General features: G+C 38.8%; 1 protein-coding gene across 3 annotated transcripts in view; it reads right to left on the bottom strand.

The window, feature by feature from the left end:
• The window catches only part of MAGI2 (membrane associated guanylate kinase, WW and PDZ domain containing 2), a 1,349,206-nt gene that overhangs the window by 140,089 nt on the left and 1,186,264 nt on the right, over window positions 1–22,853 (bottom strand). For all 3 annotated transcript variants that reach the window (XM_068550445.1, XM_068550444.1, XM_068550443.1), the window contains 2 exons: window positions 11,978–12,069; window positions 5,474–5,666 (listed from right to left, as the gene is read on the bottom strand). In XM_068550445.1, coding sequence (XP_068406546.1) covers window positions 5,474–5,666; window positions 11,978–12,069 — 285 coding nt within the window. The remainder of the gene's footprint in view (window positions 1–5,473; window positions 5,667–11,977; window positions 12,070–22,853) is intronic.

Consider the following 22,853-nt stretch of genomic DNA (forward strand, 5'->3'; position numbering starts at 1 on the left):
ATCATCCAAGAAAGAATTTTGTCATTTTACTATAATACCTAGGTTCTGGTATTCGGATGAAAAAAAAAAAAACTTAAGCAGGCACGCAGAATACTGTAATTAGAAATAGGACCGTTTCATCTCCATCTTACAACTTGATTAGTGTACTCAAAAGATGTTTATGGAACAGAGGAACAATAAGATAGAAAATAATGATAATTAGTGATTCCTTTTTGGGTCTTTAGATATGGTCTCCTATTTAGAATACTGGCAGTTGTCTCATATGGCAAGTTAAAAATAATTAGCCAAAGTTCCAATGAAGGCTTTTAATGTAAGATGCAATTCCAATCTGAAATGAAAAATCATTTCATTTCAAAAATCAAAGTCAGTTCAAAAATCAGGGAACAAGAACACTGACTATAAGAGATGTTTTGTGACACTGATACCTAAAGAAAATGGAGCTGCATTTAATCAGATACTCAGATTTAAAAATGGTCTTTACAAAAATGTACTCATTTCTTGTCTGTGATTACAGAATGAATAAGACCCAGGCTACTGCTTATTACCATTTGATAAATTTGAATTTTTCTGTAATATTTAATCAATCAGGTTTTAATAAAAGAAAACAAATGGATGTTTTCATATGTAAGAAATGTACTGAGGTGATAAAAGAGCAAAATGTCAATGTCAATGCTTTTCCCTCTTTTCCACCAGAATTTCAAACTGCCTGTAAAATGAACCCTCTCCACTAGAAAACATCATCCAAAGACAAGCTGTTATTGTCTTGGTGAAGCACATAAACTTTATCAGTCCTTGTATAAGTTGGAAATAAAGTGATTAGAGATAGTCAGGAAGAAGAAAAACAAACAATTATTATGTTGCAACATTAAATTGAAAATCTCCCTGAGTTATTGGACCAAATCAGTAACTAAATGTCATAGGCAGTGACAAATCTCATTTTCTGGCTGTCATATTTTAGGGGGTTGAGAGCTGCGGTTGTCAGTAAAGCAGCAACAAAGAAAAATTATCTGTCTTTGCAGTAAGTGGCTTGGAGTGGCTGTGCCACAGGTTCCAAAGGGAGAAAGAAAGAAAATCATTGCCTAAGTCAATGTGAGTGTCCCTGGGAGAGTGAAGGCGTCAAATGCATTAACAGAATACTTTCCTATTGCTTCTGCATGTCTCTTTCAACCTCTAGAACAAAGTTCTTTATCTTTAACACCATGAGCACATTTAAAACCAGGGAGTTAAGAAGACTTCCAATGATTGACTTTGAGGGATGTAACTGATTCCACCTCATTTTTCTACTTGGCTGGCTCTAGACCCAAATGAGACTGTCTTCTCTCCAACAACACTTCCTGGTATAGGGGATGAACACTGTTGTTTTAGAATAATACAGTAAAATGACAGAAAGTGACTAAATACCACATGTAATTTTTCTTCTTCTTCTTTTTTTTTTTTTTTTAAACACACTAACTCCCAGCATCCCTGACTCATCCTCTGGCTCACACACAAATGGGCGTACAGAATCCAGTCACTTAGTATCTATTCAAGTCAAATAATTAATTTTTAGGTTTAGCTTCTGTTTTGTCCTCACCAGTCATACTGGAAATCATCACTGTGCTGACTGGGAGAGGGTCTCCATTTGGGAAGGCAGGAGTCACTGATAATGTCCTCCAGGTGAGATGATTTTGACTAGAACAGTCAACTGCTGGCCAGGAGCTGCTCCTGGTCTGCAGACCCATTTATTATTCCTGCCCAATGCCGGTCTAGACTTTGTTTAATAATTGTTAAAATTAATTGCCAATGTTTTTAAATAGGGTGATTTTACAGAAAGCTGGATTTCTAGTTTCTCTTGAAATATTTGGTAATAATCAACTAGAGTTGGGCAATTGCTGCTCCCTTGACTGAGTACGCAATGTGCAAGTCTCAACTACTCCCCAGTGTCTCTTGCAAATTCCTGATTTACTCATTTACCCGTGGAGTGAGGAGCACGCAGGGCCAAAGGGACTTGTTCAACTGGAGCCCTTGTTTCCCTTCAAGATCACAGACTGGGTACCAGGGCTTCATGTAACCAAACAGACCTTGCCTGCTTCCAGGTTGTGTGTGGGCCTCTCTTCACAGGACTGTCCCCTGGAAGGATGTGAAAATCTTGTCTTGAAGCACGGCTGAGGCAATGGGGTATGTGTGTGGTAGAGCTTGGACACATGCACTGGAGTGTCCACGGGCGTAGTGCACCCCTGTGGTGCCTGGCAGGCTGGGGTCCTGCCCATGTTAGGGGCTGGCCTTCCTGCAGGCATTTGAGTTTCTGCACTCCTGCCTTATGTTCACCAAGGCAGACAAATTATTTAAATGGGTGACATGCTCATAGACAAAGAGTAAGGGATTGTATTTAGAATTGACAGAAAGTATAGTAACCAGGAGCAGGGAACACTGGCTAAACTTTTCACCCAGCTGCCAAGAAAACGTTCCCTTTCTCAGTATCAGGCCAAGAATTAGACTTTCCCTTATTAGGTGTTAGAAAAAAAAGATGCTGATAGCTTTAAGATGGACTCTAACATGTTTTGATTAAGTCATAAAACTTTCTTTCACATCAATTCTAGATTTACACTTTCAGAAATTCCTCAGAGACACTCTTCTCTCAGACGAATAGTATGTATTCAAAATAATGTGTCACTATGTTGAACGTCTCAAAGTTGAGTTACTAAACATGTAAATATTTATACTTTCAGCATAACAATTAAAGCCACTCTTCTACTATCCTTGGGAAAAAATTACTAAATATCGGAGCTGGTAGCATGGATAAGACACCTTTCAAAACTAGTTTAAGGTGCAAGATCTGTGCTAAAATTATCTGGTAAACAAAATTGGATACATTACTGGATGTTTTCATCCTTTATCCTTTACGTTTTCATCCACAGTTTCTCACTTCTGAGGATCTAGTTTGCTATTGCCTAATTGAAAATTTTGCCTTTCTATCTTTAGTGTGTACACTTTTTTTTGTTATGTTAACCTTTGGAGCAGGTTTTTATTTTAATTTTTGCCCAGTGTAACTAACCAGTCTGTATCTCTCATAATTAATGCTTTTTTTTTTTTCTTCTCTTCAGCATCAACTAGAAAACCAGTGCCCAGTGTCTTCTGAGGTGAGGCAGGACATTTGTACGAGTGGAGGCAAGCATAACGCTGACCTCCCTTCTGCCCACCTCTTTTTCCATTGCATTACTCCTTTGTGCAAGAAGGTGGTGACACTGCCTGTCTTCTCGTTCATCTTCTGTCTCTTCACAATCTGATTACTCATTTCCCCTCAGCTTTGAATCATCTCATCATAAGCCAGGCTTGCACCTCCCACTGCATTTGCTTAAGAAAGCATAATAATGTTGATAACAAGAACCCTTAAAATGGCATATCCACCATCATATCCATTGGTAGCTACCTCTTCTCACTGTTGGAGAAATGGCAGCTATGAAGAAAGGCTGTCTTCCTAGGCCCGTTTAAAAAATCTGCTCCATCCTATTTCTAGGCATTGACTTTACTATCAAAGTATCCTTTGCTGAACTTAATCGTTTTCAATACTCATGAAGCTTTCAAGGAAGAGTGGGCTGAACTAACTTGGAAACTCTCCTGGTGTGAATGAGCAGTCTGCAGCAGAACATTTTCAAAAATTAAATGCACTTGAAATGCACTTGAAAGCCTAAATGAGTAAAGTTGGTAAGAACTGCAGCAAAGAGCATCTTCACGGAAGTTACATGATCCACAAATTGCGAGAATACATTTTTGAAGCATTTGGCCTACACTCCAATAGGCTGGGTTGATTAGAACAAAATTTAATTTGCGATAATCAGCTGGTGGCAAGGAGAGCATGAAATTATGTTGGTGCATTAGTTTTTGCACTTCGCAGTGTATTTCCTTGTAAATCAGTATTTTTAAACTTATCTTTGGGTTACAGAACATATAGCACAGCAAACTTTTTATTAAAAATCACTTTGGAGTGTGAGAGACAGTTAAATGTTAACCGAGCAAACACTGTCTTCCTTGGGGCATCTCGCCCAAGGTTAAGGCATAATTCAAGGTGTTTTACTTCACTGGGTCAAGTGGTCTGCCATGAATTTCTGAAGACGAATGGCACCTCTTAGCAAAACCTCCATAATACAAGATCTACAGCAGTCTCTACTGGTAAGGGCTGATAATTCTTCTGACTTACCCTTTTAAGTGATAGCTCTTGCTCAAAATCTAGTTTCTAGATTTGAATAGAAAAGGATTTTTAGTTCGACTAATAAGCCTTATCCTCTCGAGTGATTCATAACCTGTGATTAGCTGGTGGCCCTTTTTTAAAAATTCAAATGTGTTATGATAATAGCACATACGGAAGACTCCCTATGTTAGGGAGTGACATTTGCTAAAGGTTGGTCTAATGTCTTTGAATTCACTGGACAGGGGGTTGGTGGTAGAGTAAAGAAAGAAGCACTGGCTTGGGAGATGGGTCTCTGCACGATCACTGACTCAACTGCAGACCACCAGGACATCTACTGAACCTCTGGGCCTCAGTTTGTCATCACAAGGGAGTTCACGTTGCTCTTTCTAAGGTCCCTCCTAATTCCAGTATTGATCATTCTGTATGAGGAGCAGTCCAGGGCTGAGTAGAGAGGCCAGCAGGCCACCGGGGCAGGTGACAACAGAACATCTTTGGCACTGTCGCTCCTGTAATTCACAGGGCAAAGCACAGGCGGTTTGGGACAATATTCCCAATATTACTGAGTGCTCAGAGGATAAAAAACAGTATAATGCTTGTAATGGACATATTCCTTATCAACAAAAATCTTTTTTGGGGGGGTTGAGAGATGGTAAAGAGAGCTAAATTGAATCATAATATGACTAAGAGGGCTGACTTTTAAAAGTATTTCTTTGGTGGATCCTTTTATGAAGCTGTAAAGGTTGTAAAGGGAATAATTACTTCTAATTTCTCTGTTTCATAACTTTGGAGTTATATGAATTGTGCTTTCTCAGAGTGACATACAGCTGTATTTTTCTAAATCAGGGTAATCATTTTATTGTTACCTTTTATCAGGCTCTATAAAGGAAGTTAATTTTCCATCCTAGTTGCCTTTTTATGGTATCAAAATGCTGTGTTTCTTGGCTTGTAAACGCAATGAGGAACATTTTCAAAAGCTATATTTTTCACTATTATAATGTTCTTCTTATACCTAGCATCTACCAAAAAGCAAAGAACATACACAACTTAAATTAGCTTCAGGCTTTGCTAGAAATTTTTAATGACTCCATGGAAAATGTCAGCCTCAAAGATTGCTTAGAAATGTACTAGTGGGGTGAAAATCTGCACTTTCAACATCATAGTTACATGTGGCATATCAAGGTTGGTCTTTTCCCTCATATAATATAGAAACTGATTTAAAATGTTGTCTCCAGTGTCCTGACCCTGACTCACAAAAGCATCTCACCACCTAACCCACAACTCTTGCTGCTGGCTTGAGTTACATACCTCCACATAGCACCTTTCTTCTCACAGTGAGGTTGACCTGCCCGTTCCGGGCTGCATGGTGCATAAGGTCGATGACATAGCGGTGGGTCTTGCCAGCCACTGGAATCCCATCCACATAGACGAGCTCGTCTCCTGGGTGTAGGCGGCCGTCTCTGTCGGCTGATCCCATGGCAATGACGGCTCCAATCAAAATCTAGACAAGCAGTGAGAAGAAAAGGTGTTTACGTTTCAAACTTCCTTCCTTCCTTCCTTTCTGCCATCTATCTACTTACCTACCAAGTAACTCAGTAGAAGATTTTATTCCCTGTTTACACCCTCTGCCCCAAATCTGAACATGTACTTGAAAAATGAAAAATGAGAGGCCGAAAGGATGCCCTCCTAACTCTTCCAGGTTGCTAACTCCTCTTAGAGAAATAAATTGTGAACTGGCTCCTGATGGCCATGAAGTCTGGGGGACACTTGCTAACTGGTTCATAAGCTATCACCCTTAACCCCAAATAATCTGATGTTATTGGCCACCGTACATGGGCTCTGAATTGAAACAAACTGGGGATGGAATCCTAGCTCCACTTCTTTATTTGTGTGCCGTGGGCAAGGCTTTTCAATCTCCGCAAGCCTCGGTTTCTTCACCTGCAAAAATGGGGAAATAAAATAATAGGACCTACTTCATGGAGTTGTTGGGAGAAGCGAATGAAATAGTGCATGGGAAGCATTTAACTTTGCTCAGGGCACGTAGTGAGTGCTTGAAAAATGCCAGGGGAAACTACCTGCTGTATATTATTAAGTTCAGATAAAGGTTCAAAGTGTTTTTTATCTTTTAATTTTTGCTTTGCTTTCAAAAGCTGGAGTTAAGGACAAAACAAAGCAAAGCAGAAGTCATGGCTGGCCTTCCCTGGACAGTTGACGTACTTTAAGAACAGTCAAATCTCCTCCAGATTTTTGCTCCATTTCTTTGAATACTTTCTTAGAGCACTTCCTCTGCACAAAGGATGCCCCCAGTTGTGCCTGTCCCCTGCAATGCTTCTGCTGTTTAGGTGGCCACCATACCAGGAAATTTGGAGGTACACATCTGGGAAATGTGCATATTGTTATAAATCCCTGAACCAGGGACTGTGATACAAGGCATAACGATGTAAGGTTTCCTACTTCCCATTAAGTGTCCATTAGCACGGCTTTTTTTCTTTCTCAGAGGAAAGGCAATAGCACTAAATATTTTAGTTTTGCCATTTAATCTACAATTTTTCCAACTCGTGGACAATAGAGTTCAAAAGAATAGTTTTCCTTTTGCCAAGTGGCTTAGCCTCACAGCATCTGAAGGCAGTGGTTACCATTAGTCTGATAATATTACAGAGGCTATATTCTAGGTTGTATTTTAAGTCTCTATCAAATGATCCCTTGCTCACGGATTGATTTCTTTCAGGCACTAATTTCTTTCAAATCTCAGATCCGTGGATTCCAGTTAATTTGCAGAGTTGCTCCATCACGACCTGCAGCCTTGTGTGTCAGCAGGTTTGGCAGCAGACCATTCCTTCTTACTTGGTCACACTACTCAGTGTGGCCTGTCAGCACAGATCTGAATGCCCAGACCTCCTCAGGTATATGCTGAATTATGGTCTGGAGAGTTTTCTTTTTTTCCCTGAGGACTTCATAGCCTTGGTCCACTGAATAGCTCTCTTTATCCATAGCAATGAAAATTCCCTACCACGCGGCTGTTTTCCCCCTATTCTTGGGGGAGGGTGGGGAGTGGAGAGTAGATTTGCTTCCTTGTTGAATATTGGTGCTCTGACAACTGATTCATTATTGCTCTCACAGGAAACACATTGCCGGCCTTGGACTGCTGGGCTACAGCAAATGGCTGTGCCCATTTGCTGTGGCCCAGCAGTCGGGCATGCTTCTGATACTTTCCATTTTCCCTTATTGTCCTGTCAACCTGAATTTACGAGTTTCTTTCTAAAGATATTCCAATCTATTCTTCAAAAGACTCAACCTGCTATGGAGCACTTCAAAGATTTATTAAGTGCTTTGTGCAAAAGCCAGTTAAAATGAATGTTTATGTTCCTCCACTGCCCCATGAAAAGCTGCATTTAGCTGGGTTAGCCCAAAGAAAACGCTTCAACCTTTAGATTTCCTGTATGCCTCAGTGGGAGAGTTTATAGCTAGTAACAGAGAAAAAATGGCTAGAGAAATTCTTAGCTTAATTACCAACATTAAGCTATAGTTCTGATTCTGATTGATGAAAAGGAATTAAAAAAATAGGTTACAACTGAGAGAGCTACCACTGCAATTGGGCACTGTACAAAAATAGTAAAAACAAAATTTCACATAGGAAAATTCTCATTCCTCTCCTGCTGTAGGAAAACAGCAAAGAGATAACTCTTGAAGTTATCTTCTGTGTTACTAGTTTAATATCATCCATTAAAAGGAGAACCCCAGTAAAACATCTGTTTTTCTGTTTTATTGCTGTGATATGAAGTACTCTCCTCGCTAATTCATTCATTTATCCAGCAAATATTCATTGAGTCCAGGGACACTTCTAGGTGCTAGGAATCCATCAGTGAACAATAAGCAGAAATCCCTGTTCTATAGAGCCATTCTAGTGGTCAGACAGTAATAAATGTAAAAATTATGTTGTATGCTAGCAGGCACGTACAATGAAAAAAAGAGAGCACAGTAGGATGGTGGGTGGGTGTCAGCTATGCTGCTGAGGTGGTGTTAGGGCAGGTTAGATCAGGCCTCAATGAGAAGCTGACATTTGAGCAAAGACTGAAGTTCACTGGATACATTTTTTTTTTAAACTTGAAGCTTTAATCTTCAAACTTTAGTTTGTTCTATCAAATCTTACATATTTATTTCTAAATAGTGTACTCAATATAATACTTCAATATAGCTTATTATATAGTATTGTAAAATTATTAACAATATATATATTATTGTATAATCACATTGTATAATCCACCCTCTACCTTTTTCAAAGAAAGGTTGTCATAGTTATGAAAGAAACTTGAATTGAGCTCAGCGTGGGGAACTGAAGCAGGCATTAGAGCTGCTCGTCCGTGAGCTACATATAGGAGTTACACTTGCTCCTTCCTTCAGGAACTGCCGCTGGGAAGAGGATGACCACGTGCGCCATCACTGCTTCTGCCTCTCATGCTGCTGTTGTTCCTTAGCCTTTGGCCTATTTACACCTTCGTGCCCTGTATTTCACTGCTGACACAGAGCCAGCTCTATGTGTCTCTCTATTCAGGAAAGAAAATAACCCACAACTCTTTTTTTTCCCTTTAATTTGAATATGCTTTGTACACTTGACACATTTGAGTAGTTTATTTCCTATCTGGAGAGGATAATCTATGATTCCTTCTTGCACTGTTAACTCATATTGACTTCCATATATACATGTTCACCTAAGCTCTTGAAAACATACCTCAGGATATCTGATCCTTTAAATCAGTAGTTCTCAAACTTTAGGGTGCACATGAATCGCACCGTGAGCTTGTTGAAACAGAATTCTGCATCTACCCCGAGAGTCTGATTCTACAGGCCTGGGGTTTAACCTGAGATTCTGCATGTTTAACAAGCTCCCAGGAGGTGTTGGGTGCTTCTGGTCTGTAGATCTAACACGATTTGAGTAGCAAGGTTCTGAGTATTCTCACTTGGTCCAGTGGACACAGAAGCTATGATCTCACTGGTCACGTTCCAAGTCCGCTGAGGGACTTTCCCTCAGGCGGCTGGCTTGAGCCTCCTGCCCCATCGTACTGGTCACTTTCCAGGTCTGCTGAGTGCATGGCCTGGGCTCCCTGACCCATCAGGCTATACTGGCCAGTGAGCCTTCCCAGCCAACACTGGCCTCGCTCTACTCATCACCTCCCTCTGACCTCACTGGATCCTTCAACCTCTGAGGACCCACTCATCAGCTTTCTCATTGCCCTTGGAGGAGTTCTTTATCCTGCCTGTCTTGCTTTGGCCCTGAAGGAACAGATTGGTGGCAAAACAGATCAAGAAAGACCCCTCCACACAGACACCCCCCAAACAAGTGACCTGGCCTTATCTTTCCAACCATCTTTTGTAAAAAAAAAAAAAAAAGAATCAAAAACTCCACAACTTCACTTTATCTTAAAGGCTGTGAAGGCACAGAACAAAATGAAGTATTTGATATGAAATAACAGCAATTCACATTCAAGTGGCTGATATCCCCGTAAGCCAGGGGAAAAAACTAACACAAAAAAGAGAACCAAAACTAAGAAAAACAAAACCAAAACCACCTTTTCAGTCCTTTAAATTCCTTTACTTCTTTCCCACACTACCTAATGTCGGTCTGAACCCAGCAGGTCTGATCTGCAATAATTATAGCCCAGGGTGACTTGACAAGGTGGCAAGCAGATTTCCAGCTCTGGCCTCCTGAAACTCTTCCACAAGTCTGCACCAGACTCGCATGCCAAGGCCCCTGTCTATCATCGCCTCTCTCTTTCCACGAACAGTTTTTCTCCACACAGGCCTTTCTCCACTGCAGTGTTTTCCAAGCCTTTCCATCTTAATGCCTTCCCATGTCTTTGCAGCTCACAGCTGGAAATCCCATTTTCATTGCTTTGTGGCAATTTCTCATTTCTTTCTATTTCTATTGTTATTTAACTGTGAAAATTATTTCCTCTTGCAGGAAAAAATGCCCATACGCTTGTTTGAGCTGGAGCCCTGCTGTTCATTATTTGCCGAAAGCCGTGCTGTCGTGTTTAATGTGCACCCTGAGATGTCAATACCATTTCGTCTATATGAAGGCAGAAACCCATTTGATATAATTTATGAGACCTCCTGCGGGTGGGGACCAAGTCACGTCATGCGCCTCTCCCTTTGTAGCACATCAGCAATTAACTGAGGCTAGTGCATTTTGTTTGTATGTTATCTCTGGACTTACAGTGGAGGAAAGCAGGAAGGAAAGGCATAAGGGAGATCTTTACAGTCGACTTACCCTTCCTGATATAATCTTTCTGAGGTGCAACATTCTGGTCTTCAAGACACTATATTCTGGCTTTGAATGCTTCAGGGAGATTTAGGCTTCTAACTTTATGGTTTAACTGTCAGAATTGTAACTTGCAGCCTGAGCGTGTCTTAAATCATTCAATTGAAAGAATAAACCAGAGTAAATCTAAACACAATGAGGACAACCAGCAAAACATGTGATCTGAAGAGGTTTATCATAAATACTGAATGCCTGCCCACCGGAGGGGAGAAAGGACTCAGGAGTGTAAAGCCAATGTTCAGAAGGGCTGGGAACCTGGGAACCTGTGTACCGACCGGGCAGAAAGCTGTCCTGAGGCTGGGTGGTAACCACGGGCTGCACTCAAACACCTGAGCTTCGTTCTGAGCAATATGTGTTCCATTTGGGTAACAATTCTATAGTTCCTGTGCCAGGCGAAGATCAGCTAGACCTTTCCCTTCTGGAGTCAGCTGACACTATGCCTTTCCTATGACTCAGTCATGCAACCCCTTCTATCTCTGAAGAGGGGGAGATGCAGTCCCTTCTATCTCTGAAGAGGAGGAGATGGGCGAAGAGAAGACGGTGCTACAAATGGGGTGCTAGTTTACCCACAAAGCAGACAAAGCATGAACCTATGGAGGTGGGAGGAGTCCAGCAAAGTAAGAACTGTGTACCTCAAAGACTGTATTGAAGTAAGCATTATGGGAAGAACTGGAACTTTGTTGTTTCCCCTTACGTTTATTTTATAGTTTGATCTTTTACTTGTATTTATGTATGAGAAGGGGCCTGACCATATTTCAGTGCTTAGGGACCATTTATGAACCTGACATAGTCACATTGGGTACCACTTAAGACACGTCTTTTACAGTGTTTTATGGCTGTTATTTTAATACATGCTCACGAGTCTTGCTTTGCTGTGTTTTTTTGTATATTAATGCATATTGTTATTTTATGCAGTCACTCTGATGTATTATATACATAATTTCTCCAGAGCCCTTCGCAAATTCCCAATATTGTACCAACTGAAGTTGACTTCGTGGACATTCTCTCACGGTAATCCCCTAATTCAAATCTGGCGAGATTCTGCAGCATTGAACTTGATTTTACTTCCCCGTGTTTTCTCTCCCCTGTAGTTCTGATTGAAAACATACACAATTCTGCAGTTCCAAGTCATCTCCTCACATATATCTTCTGTCATACTGCATGTTTATCTGTGAGCTGCTGCCCAGAGAGACCAGAGGTCCAATACAAGTAAATAATTGAAATAGTCAAGAGGAATCCAATCCATTTTAAGAAAGAGTAATGTCCCTCTCTTCATGAAATGTGCATTGATGTATGATGATATATTGGCATGGAAACACTGGCATGCTTTGAAAACTTAAATACCAAGAAAAAAACAAACAAACCAAACCTCAAAAACTGTTTATGTGAGTCCTAAAAGATTTCTTTTTTTATATCATACTGAATGATCTTTCCCTTCACCCATACACACCCGATATAACCCAAAGTGTGGAAATAAAGAGAATTCAACTCACAGGCTGTCCAGGCTCATCTCCCCCGAGGATTCTGAAGCCAAATCCAGACTGCATCCTGCGAAGGTGAACATCCAGCTCCTTGTAATCCGGACCTGGCATAGAGGAGACCCCACTGAGTGACGAGTCCTGCCTCCCCCCCACCCGCGAGGGACTGAACATGCCGATGATGGATTAATTTTGTGGGTGTGATTAATGAGAGTGCCGTTACAGTCGGTGAAAAGCACAGAGGATAAGAAAAAAAAAATATGGTAACAAAAAAGTAGGTATTCCAAAATTAGGCAGTCTCTGGATTAGCACTAATCAGCCAAGGGCATTACTAGGGTATTGCTACAGGCAGAAAGAGCACACACATTTTCTGAGTGAAAAGAAAAATCAATGCCTCCGTAATTCTTCATTTTCCTGAAAGGATTGAGATTGCCCTCAAGAAGATTGGCTGTCACTTTGGCGATGTTACTCTGACTAGGACGATTGTTTTAGAAGTATGAGAGAACAGATGGCAACGCCCTGGAAGTACCTGGTAAAGGACTACTTAGTAATTTACTAATAGCTGTTTATGACTTGATGTGTCCCCATTTAGTGTGTGTAGGGGAGGGGGATATAAACTTACACCTAATAGAAGGTGTCTCTTTTAAAATTGTTAAAGTTAGAAAAGATAAAATCTAAACGTTTCTCTATTGAGGTTTGGGTGAAGTTTTGATTTTCTGACAAACTCCTTTAGGTTTTTCATAACTTAGGGACAGAAATTTGCCTGGGTCTACGTCAACTCTTATCCCCAAAACATTTTAAAATGTGGAAGCCACTAGTAGATTCACTACTGACTCCATAAACATATTCAAAATAAACCAGACGAGGGATATTTTTCTGTAGTTAGCTGAAAGAACAGAAATGTACTTAAAAACAAGCTGGGAAACTCTTCTGTCATTTTTTTTTCAACCCTAGAATAAATAAACTAAAACCACAAGAAATATTTTAACTTTTTAAGGGGAATATGATTTAAATATGATTTAACCTTACCCCCTGCCCCTGGCCCTTTGAACCTTCCCCAGGGGCAAATGTCTCCATCATGACTCGGCTGTGCATACTTTCAAGGCCACTGTTAGGATGTTAATCAATGATTAGCAACTTTGGGGAATGCTTATTAATGCCATCCTTTGCTTAAGAAGTATTTAGTGATCTTTGGGCCTTAATGGTTTAAAGGACGTATTAGAACTGACAGATGCAAGTATTAAGTTAAATTCTCCTTGCTTAAGCAGGATGGTTTTGGAAATTGGGATGGGATTTCAGAGGAGAATCCTCATGGGATAGGAAGCTTATGTCTCAGCCATCTGGGTATATAGTAACAGCCATAGTTGAGAGAGACACTCAGTAATCGATGGCCAGGCAAATCTTTTCCAGACTCTACAGTAAGTGGAGCTGCTGAAGTGATGCAGTAAACAAAACACAACAGAACAGGGCTTGCCTTTGTGCCCTCCAACCTGAGCTAAGCATTTCCAGTGATATGTGAAAGGCAAGTCACTCACTTCTGAAATGTAGGCATAAGCTGATTGTGTGTCTAGTGTTCTCAAGGAAAAAAAAAGCTGAATCAGCCATATAAGTACATATGTATATATGTCCACATCGTCCAAGACTCTATGACTTTCGTGCCCTTTTACGAACAGATGCACGTATAACCAAAGTCTTTCCCATTCAGTGACGAATATAAAACTCAAAGAAGAATAACCAACTGGATTTCCACATCCACTAGTCATCCTTTATGAATTGTATAATCATTCATATTTTAAAGATACGACAACTTAGAAAAATTCAGTTCCTATTAAACACTTCGTTAGAGTTGAGTGGTAAAAGGAAAATGAAAGCTTTGCCCTACACTCTACAAGTCTCAACTGACTTTTGAACTCAGTTTATTCCGAGGTCTACAACATTATATATGAAATCACATACTGGGGTGTGTGCTAAACCTTCAGGACTCTGGAGGCAAGTGGAGCAGCCCTAAAGAGTCATGGCAGGTATGTGTATTTCTCCCAACAGAGGCAGAAAGGCGAGGGGAGAGGGGAGGGTGACAGATAATACCCAGTCACCGTTCAAACCTCTAAAACTTGGTCATATGGCTGCTCACGTCAATCTTTTCTCTAGGTTCCTTTAAGCTTAGAGGACTCGAGACCATATATATATACATATAAAATCACAAAGAGAGCACGATATACTTTTGACATTCAAAATGATACAGCTAGCCTATGTTTAACCAGAACGTTCCATTTACTTGTAGATAGTCTCATTTTTGCATTGCTGCTGAGTATGGTGAGAAATTGTTCCTCCAGTGGCTTCAGCACCAATCCATATTGCATGAGGAGCTCTACAAGGACTTTACTGTGTGATCCATTTTATTTGCTAAGGAAAACTTTCCCCCAAGGAAATGCTGAAGTCGTCACAATCCCAGTAATGGCATTTTTGAGATGTGCCAAGGTACAAGGGAGCTGTCTTGTGTCAGAGGATGCTGTGATTCCTGGGAGAACTGGAAAGCTTTTCCTTAATGAATGACTCAGGACTCCTTTATATTTAGGAGAAAAATACAGATCTATGTTTGCTAGTTAATTTTACTTAACTCTGAAGAACTCTGAAGATGTAAGCAGGGAATATATCCTCCTTCCCCCTATTCTTTGTGTGCATTTTGGTGACATTCCGATCCCCTGACTACTGCCCTGACCACTCTGATTTCAAATATAGGGTGATATATGCCAACCACGTCATCTTCACCCTCCATTCTTCCAGGCCAAGATGGCCAGCTTCATGGCACATGTGCCCGTAGAGAGGCAAAAAGAGACCCGTTAGAGAAGTGTGCCTGCAGATGTAATTTACTTTTTATTTTTTTGTTAATTCTGAACACAGACTCAGAGGCTGCAGGGCATGGAAACTTAAGAGAAATAGTCAACTGGAAAAAAAAGTTTAAATGATGGATTGTGCCTTAAGGCAGTTTATTTATTTTTTTGTTTTTTTCTTTTCTTTTTCTTTTTTTGTTATTGTTTAAGGAAAATAAGAGCTTTCAGAAACAGAATTTTTCCTTTGTTTCTCCCTCCCTCCCCTCACCCATTTGAATCTGGCTTTAGAAAATAACTAAAACTATATGCACATAGCTGGAAACATTACTCTTCTTCCTTCCTGCTTTGTTAGCTCTCTTGAAAGATTATGATGTTTCTGATACTCTCCCTTTAGCTGCTCTTCTGGTCTGATGACACACTTAAAATGATTGTTATCATGCTTTATCTCTTCCCCTGTCACTGCAAGGACTTAAAGCAAAGAAAGTCAAGGGCAACTCTTCACCCCACTGTTATAGAATTTAACAATCCTCACTCTTCTCTCCAGTTGGTTTGCAAACCATGCACCTGGCAGGTTGTTAGATGAAGGGGTCTGGGGGACACCTAGTGGGACCTGAGTCACTCTGGATGTCACTCAGTCATGCCCCTACCAACATCCCTTTTTTTCTCTTCTTTGTGTTTAGTCTGTATCTGTGCTCTTTTTTCTTTCTCTTCTTCTTTATCCTTTTTGCAGAACTGTGAGGGGTGCTCTCAGGCATTTCTTGGTGCAACTCAAGATGAGGCAGTCGTTGTGAAGAAATGGACTAAGAGAGTCAGAAAACTCTTTGGACGTTGGTGTTCAACAGTTAGCCATGGCCAGTGTTGCTTGTTCCTTAGAAGTTGGGTCCTAGGATCCTCAGGCATTATGAAATAATGCATCTTAAGATCCTCGTCCCAAATGGGACTTCGCATGACCACGGTGGCAAGCTACAGAAATGGAATTTACAAGTCCTGATTAATCCTGGGCTCTCACTAATATTGAAAAAGCTACATCCAGGTAGCAGGGTAACCTCCGTCATCATAAAGAAAAACAGAATTTCAAAAGCTGATTCTTATTTTGTACTTAGACGCCAGGAAGACTTCACATGCTATATGTACCCTTGGTCTAGCTTTTGAAAGACACGGTTTTGTGCACCGTTTCAGGAAAAAGGATGGGTGACTGAACACAACTGATTAATTTTGTGAATGGATTCAAGCTTCAAAAATGCAAAGAATAGCATTTTTATGGATTAATTTGGCACGTGGGATGCTGCTGTAAACTCGTCAATTAAATTTTGGTACTTGAATCCCCTTTCATGTTTTAATTAAACATAAGCACCACGGGCTTATTATCACATTTTGACACAGAGAATGAATTCACTCAATTTTTCCTCTTGAAAAAGTATTAAACTTTTGGCTTTTCCTTGGAAAGAGATCTAGAAAAGACAGTACAAGGAAGGAATCAAGAATCAAAGGTGGTTATTAAACATGTCCCTGACAAAAAAAAAGTCCTTGGCATCTGGATTTCCAATGCACTCTAGATACAAAATGAGTTAAACAGGAATTAAATAGTTTTTATTGCTCGAATCTAACATTACCAGGTAAATAACTAATACATTTTTGTCTTAAAATAATCCCTTCTCTCTATTTTTTTCTCTTTATACCTTTGGTAATATGAATGTGGCCAGGCACGTTTTAGCCATAGTAGAAGCCATCTCCCACTCTCCATTTGGTTCTCTTCAAATAACCAAAGCGTTCAAATAAACTCAGATTTTCCCATCTGAAATACTCCCTTGCTCTCCCCATCCATTTCTCTCTTGAAAGAATGGTCTCTACGGAAGCCTTCACTCTCTCTCATGTCTGACTCACTCCTGTCAGTCTGGTTTCTGTTCTCTTGGCATTACTGAACTGCTCTCTTTAAGGTCTTTGATGACATCCTAATGACCAAATCCAATGGCCATTTTTTCTTGGCTCATTCTGATTGATTTCTGTGTCTCATTTGATACTGTCGATGCACCCTTTATGACCCCTGATTTCTATTGTTTCTAAACAAGAAAAGGTCTCCTTCCAGAAGTGATTTCTACTCTTGGTTTCCGTGATACTCCACACCCTAGTTTTCTTGTCTTTGGGTGGGATTGTTCATTCAAAGGTCCTGACTATGGATTCATTGTTCTTATTAACATTCTCCCTTGGTGATGGCATAATTATCTTTGTCTGTCTATAATATTCCATATGCACAGCGTGTAGGAGTTGCTTAAATGTTTCTTGAATTTGTTTTAACATACTCGCCAATCTAGTGTACCTAATAAACCACAGCGTTATTCTACTACTGAGTTTTCACTTAGCTTCATAATTACATTAGGACTTCCTACCATCAATTTTACCTCTGTACCTAAGCATCTTCTGCAGCTAAAGTTAATAAAATACCTTATAATTATGATAAATTTATCTGAGTCAAAATCATGACACATAATTTGATAAGGAACATTTTATAAATATGAGAAATAGTATAGGAGTTCTACTTATTTTGGATGGAGTCATAATTTTCCAAAATAGTTTCCTAACTTGTGTGGACACTGAACAAAATATTTGGATTGGTTCTTTTCCTGAAAATCTGGATTGCATAGTAGTATAATACACTCAAACTACATTATAACTTTTCTCTTTCAAATAATGTATATATCAAGGTAATGTAAGCTCTTGAGTAGTTCTTCTCTTTCTTCTTTTGTTTTTAAATAAAGTACCTTCAGAAGCTGAAATTTTCAAGAAACGTGCTTGCTGTGGCCAGGAAGCTGAGGTTTAGAATCTCAGATTAAATCCTGCTTTCATTTTGCAGCCGTAATCACTAGGCCTCAGTTTCTCTCTGGTTATAAGATATTCTTAAAAATTACAAGGAGTTTACAGTCATATATTCTTATATACTAAGAATTATTATGCTTTAAACATTTTCAGGCCGAGCTAAACAAATACTTTAGACATTATTTGGGGCCAGAATGCTAAGCAACATCTGCCATATTTTCTACATATCCAAAAAAAAATGACATGGAAACTTACAGAATGAAATGATCTCAAGCACATATATTCTCCAAGGGGTGTTAGAACATGCTGAGATGGATAATGAGCTGTCATCATGGAAACACTCTAGAGATGTGTGCTGTGAGCCCACAGACCTGAAATAGTACTATTGTTATGAAACGTTCTTTTCTACAATTGTTTCAGTGTTCTCACTTTCCATCCAGTGGTCTAACCAGCTGTTCAAAGCACTTCCTAAGGGTAAGAAAATCTGAATATTCCTTTACTTCCTTCATTTCCATAACATTAAATATTTCAGTCTAAACCAAATTAATAACTATTTTCAGAATAATTAGGTCAAAATTTTTTTCTTTTAAGTAAATTAATTGGTTATAACTAAAAGCTCTTAAACTTGAAACTACGCTATTCTATTCTAACTTAAAATACTATTGAAATGTAGCACTTTATAATTGGCATGGTTTAAAAAAATTAAATTGATATAGGTATTTAGTTGATGTGAAAAGAATTTCATTCTACGTTAGCAATATTTTTAATAAGTTCTCGGAAATGTCTAAATTGCAAATCTCTTGAGATACTCTAGCTTATTTCTATTTATCTAGTCCAGTGCTGTCCAAAATAAACAAAATGTAAGTTACATTGGTAATTTAAACATTTCTATTGACATTTTAAAAAGCAAAAAGAGATAAGTATAATCAATTTTAATAATATACATTTAACCTAATATATCCAAAATATTATTTAAGCATTAATCAATATTAAAAAATAATTAATGAGATATACATTTCTCTCTTTTTTTTTTGTACTAAGTTTTTGAAATCCGGTGTGGATTTACACACGTCTTACAGCACATCCAAATTCAGAGTGACCACATTTCAAGCGCCTAATAGCCACATGTGTCTAGAAACTTCTGTATTGGCTAGTGTGGATTTAGTCAATCTGGTGGCTTTCTTTGGTACCTGGCTTTGAATCTAATCTTTTACTAAAGCTTTTTATGAAAGAACTTAATGAATACGACTATTTTCCTTTGTCTTTTGTTTGTTTGTTTCCTTGGCAGCCATCAGGCCAAACTTGGTGAGACTTGCCCTCTACCTTAAATATATGCTTATGCGGGTGAGTGAAATTAGCATGGTGATTATATACTAATAAACTGATACTACTCAGAAGAATGATTTGTTACACAGAATGGAAGACGTTTCATTCACAGGACTGTGAGTACAGAAGAATACTTGCCAGAGGAATCCATTCGAAAACTGGTCCTTGGTGGCACTTGTTCTGGATGGGAAAATGGGGAATTAAAATTGAAATTCATTTATGGCATTTAAAAATTCATCTTTACTTTTTTTTGGTTTCAATTAGAACTCACTCCCATTCTTGTTCTCGTGTTTAATGATTTTTTTTTCCTCTAAAATCTATGGAAGTTAATGGACAGATTTACCTGGTTTTATGTATATGAATATGTCTGTAAATGTATTTCTTTCACATGCAGGCAAAAATCTGAATTCCTTTAGATCAGAATGGAAAAAAAGGTCATTATTTCCAAACATTAAGCTTTGATTCTCATTATAAGAATGCTTATTTGAAAGTAAAGTCAATCCAGAACCCCAAATATACACACAATAAATAAAGGTCTTTGAAATCATGTTATGATATTGTACCATCAAACATTGAAATGAAAAGTGAAAAATTCAATCAATGATTACGTTGATTTATGTACACCAGTCCAAATATTTTGACACTTACAATTATTTGGATAGTTGAAGTTATGTATAAGTAGTTGAGTAAAATTGGTTTATATTAGCAATAGGGATCCTTCATGAGAACTATGATGTCATCTATGCTACAAATAACATAGAAGTTTATGGACATGAGTGTAAAATACTATATATATTCCATAATATATATATGAAGTACTATGAAAAAAATGGGTATTTTATCATTAAACTTAAAAAATTAAAAGAAGACCAAATTCTGATTGCTTTCTTACTGAGCTGTGTTTGCTTTGAATAAAGAGTTCTACACTATTCAACACAAAAAATGAAATAGAAGCCTCTTGAGGGCGATAATGAGGCTGTTCCCCAGGGTACCCTGCACAGCTAGCCTCACTCACCATGAGGAGAATGAGACTCCCTTCCAGGCGATCTGTCTTTTCACAGTAAATTAGTTTTCCAGCAGAATTGTTATTTTTTAAAAAACCTCCATGTTTACTGTGACTGCTTAGGATTATGAATTGAGAAATATCGTTTCATCATAAAGATGGAGCTGTAACAGGGATGGGAGATTGCTCCCTTCTAAACATTTCCGTTAGTTGTAAAGGTGACACTTTACATTATCATAATCTCACTAGGACCTACTTGCCATCAGCAATTAGACTCAGTTTACTGCAGCCCCGATGGCCTCATTTTTATTCGTGGAAGTACTTTGGGTTACACTGTCAACTCGTGCTACCACCAAAATGCTTTGACAAACTAAATAACTTTCAATCAAGGACTGATTTTAGAGTTTACTTCTCACATTTCCACCCCGTTTTATCCCCCGCCTGATTCCCGGAGCATTAAGTTTTAAACTACTGAATGAAATAAATTTATAAGCTAACGGATTGAATCTAATTTCTAAAATACATGGGAAAAACGTGTCTCCAACCTAACTTTTATTTCACTATCTTTATTACTTAGCTATTTCTTTCTCTATTAAAAGGAACTGTTAGAAATATAATACCACAGTTATTTACAAAGCTACTCAGAAATACTAGTTTTGAAATTAGATTTCCAAATTAAAATTTACATATGAAAAATGTCAAACAAACTTAACTGGATCTACTGATCTCTTTTATCAACATACTATAACTGCAAAGTGATGCATAATGTGATATATCAGAAACTCCAACTGAAAGGCAATTTTTTTTTCACAGATCAAACCATAACATATATTATATTCAAGACAGCAATAACGGTTTTCCTGAACAAGGTACAGGAAATTAACCTTCATAGTACAGTTGAGGACATTTTAAATGATAATGTTACTAAATTTTTCTGGTCTTTTTATGATTCTGATATTAAAGTCACTGATAAAAATGTCTTAACATTTACATATCATCTTAGTTTGACTTTTCACTAAAATAAAATAGTGCTCCAGAGAACATTTGCGGGTGGTACTGGACCACCCACAGGCCACTGGACACCAGCAGTGTCCAAGCACATTTGGCCAGGGCTTGATCTAGCAGCGTTCAGACATGTAGATGTTCTCCTAGAAGCCAAGGTAGCCTTTCATGATCACTGAATAGCTGCGCAGCTATGGCAGCCATGAATTGATCAAAACCTTCCCTAAACCTATTGATGTTTCCAGCTTGACTGTGTTGAGTATTTAACCACAAGGGCAAAGGAGAATGGAGAAAAGAAGGCTCAAGCAGAAGCACCTGCACAGGCTTCAGAGCTCTGGTTCTGAGCACAACGCATCTACCGTATGTGTTATGGTTCCCACCATCAGTTTCCATTTAGAGTCTCGAGTGCTGTGCTGCAGTGGACGGTATTTTTATACCACCCCAGCTTCCCAAATAGCTCTGCCGTTAGGATGGGAGACAGTGCAGACTAAAACCCTTGCTCACTAATAACAAGGAAAGAGCAGCAGAAAAAACAGATGGTTTAGAAATACCACCACCCATTTGGGATAAGTTATGAATTATATGCACATTACAATACTGAACAATGAAAGAATTCCACAATGAACAACAAAAGTGCAGGATAAAGGCCACAGACGTGACAAACACAGTGGTCCATTTTTGATCAGCTATCAATTATAATTTCATTTCAAATATAGTATTAAAAACAGTCTTGTTCCTCCATTATGCTCTTTAACTGGCCTGTGGTTACTCTTGATTACCACCTTTGGTACAATACTCATTGCTTATTACGGGTTAATGCTTCCTAACTTCTCAAAAGAAGGATTGATTGTGTGAGCTCATTTTGAAGAAACTCCAGAGGAATTTCTGTTCTAAAGAGGTCCTACCAGAAGGCACATTATACCATACGGATCCCTGACACTTTTACGATCTACATTTGAGTGATGTCTTACTGCAAAGGAGTATGGACATGTTGTACCTCATAAATTGTTTATTCATAATAACCAAGGTTCAATGTGAAGAAAAAAAAGTTTGGACAACTTCAGTCATAATTCAGCTTGGGTTCCTACCAAGGGACAGAATCATTAGGGAAGAGTTTCAGGGAACAAGGATTTTTCTTCTCTGTCTCTTTTGGTTTTCATCAGCTTGTCTGCTCCAGCTTCTGAGGCTGCAGTGGGGAGTATGCCCAAGAAATGGTCCCATGAGCTGAGGTGACAAGATAAAACTTCAGAATAAGTCTGACTTAAAGTGAAGCAGCAGGACAGGGCCCTCATTCCTAAATGATCAAGTTCCTTAGCATGATCAAAACTTTATTTTGTAAGATTCCAAAGTAAGCCATACTCATTTTCTTTGGGAAACACCTTGTATTGCCTTGTTTGGCATTAAAAAGAGGAGCCAGGATAGCCATTTTTCTGCAGTTATGTGCGTACAGTCTTCCTTAGGAGCAGAAAGACAGACAAAATTAACTCCCTTTTGGTCCTGTGATTATTGTGGTGATGAATCTGATTTATTCTCTGTGATAAGAATGAGAATTTCTCTTCACTTAAATGAGTAAGGCCTCACTGCCATACTTTTCCTACTTAGTTTGCCGTGCTCTAGACTTGCACATCTGTATAGTTTTCTGGGTATGGAAGGAGTTCACTGGGTGTTTGGCTCCCAAAACAAGTTACCACATATGTCTTTACCTAAAATTAGGGATAAAACATGTATGGACAGAAACTCAGGGAGCCAAATAAATTAGCTTGAAAGAAATTATTTATCTGAGTAGGCTTTAAAATTTGTATTCAAATTTAGATGTATGCTTTTCTTGGACAGTAATGATGTCTATCTCTTTAACAGACTATGTAGTAAAGGGAAGTCATATAATTGATCATTCAAATGAGGACAATCTGGAGTG

Source organism: Eschrichtius robustus, chromosome 8 (genome assembly GCF_028021215.1).
Source record: "Eschrichtius robustus isolate mEscRob2 chromosome 8, mEscRob2.pri, whole genome shotgun sequence".
NCBI lineage: Eukaryota > Metazoa > Chordata > Mammalia > Artiodactyla > Eschrichtiidae > Eschrichtius > Eschrichtius robustus.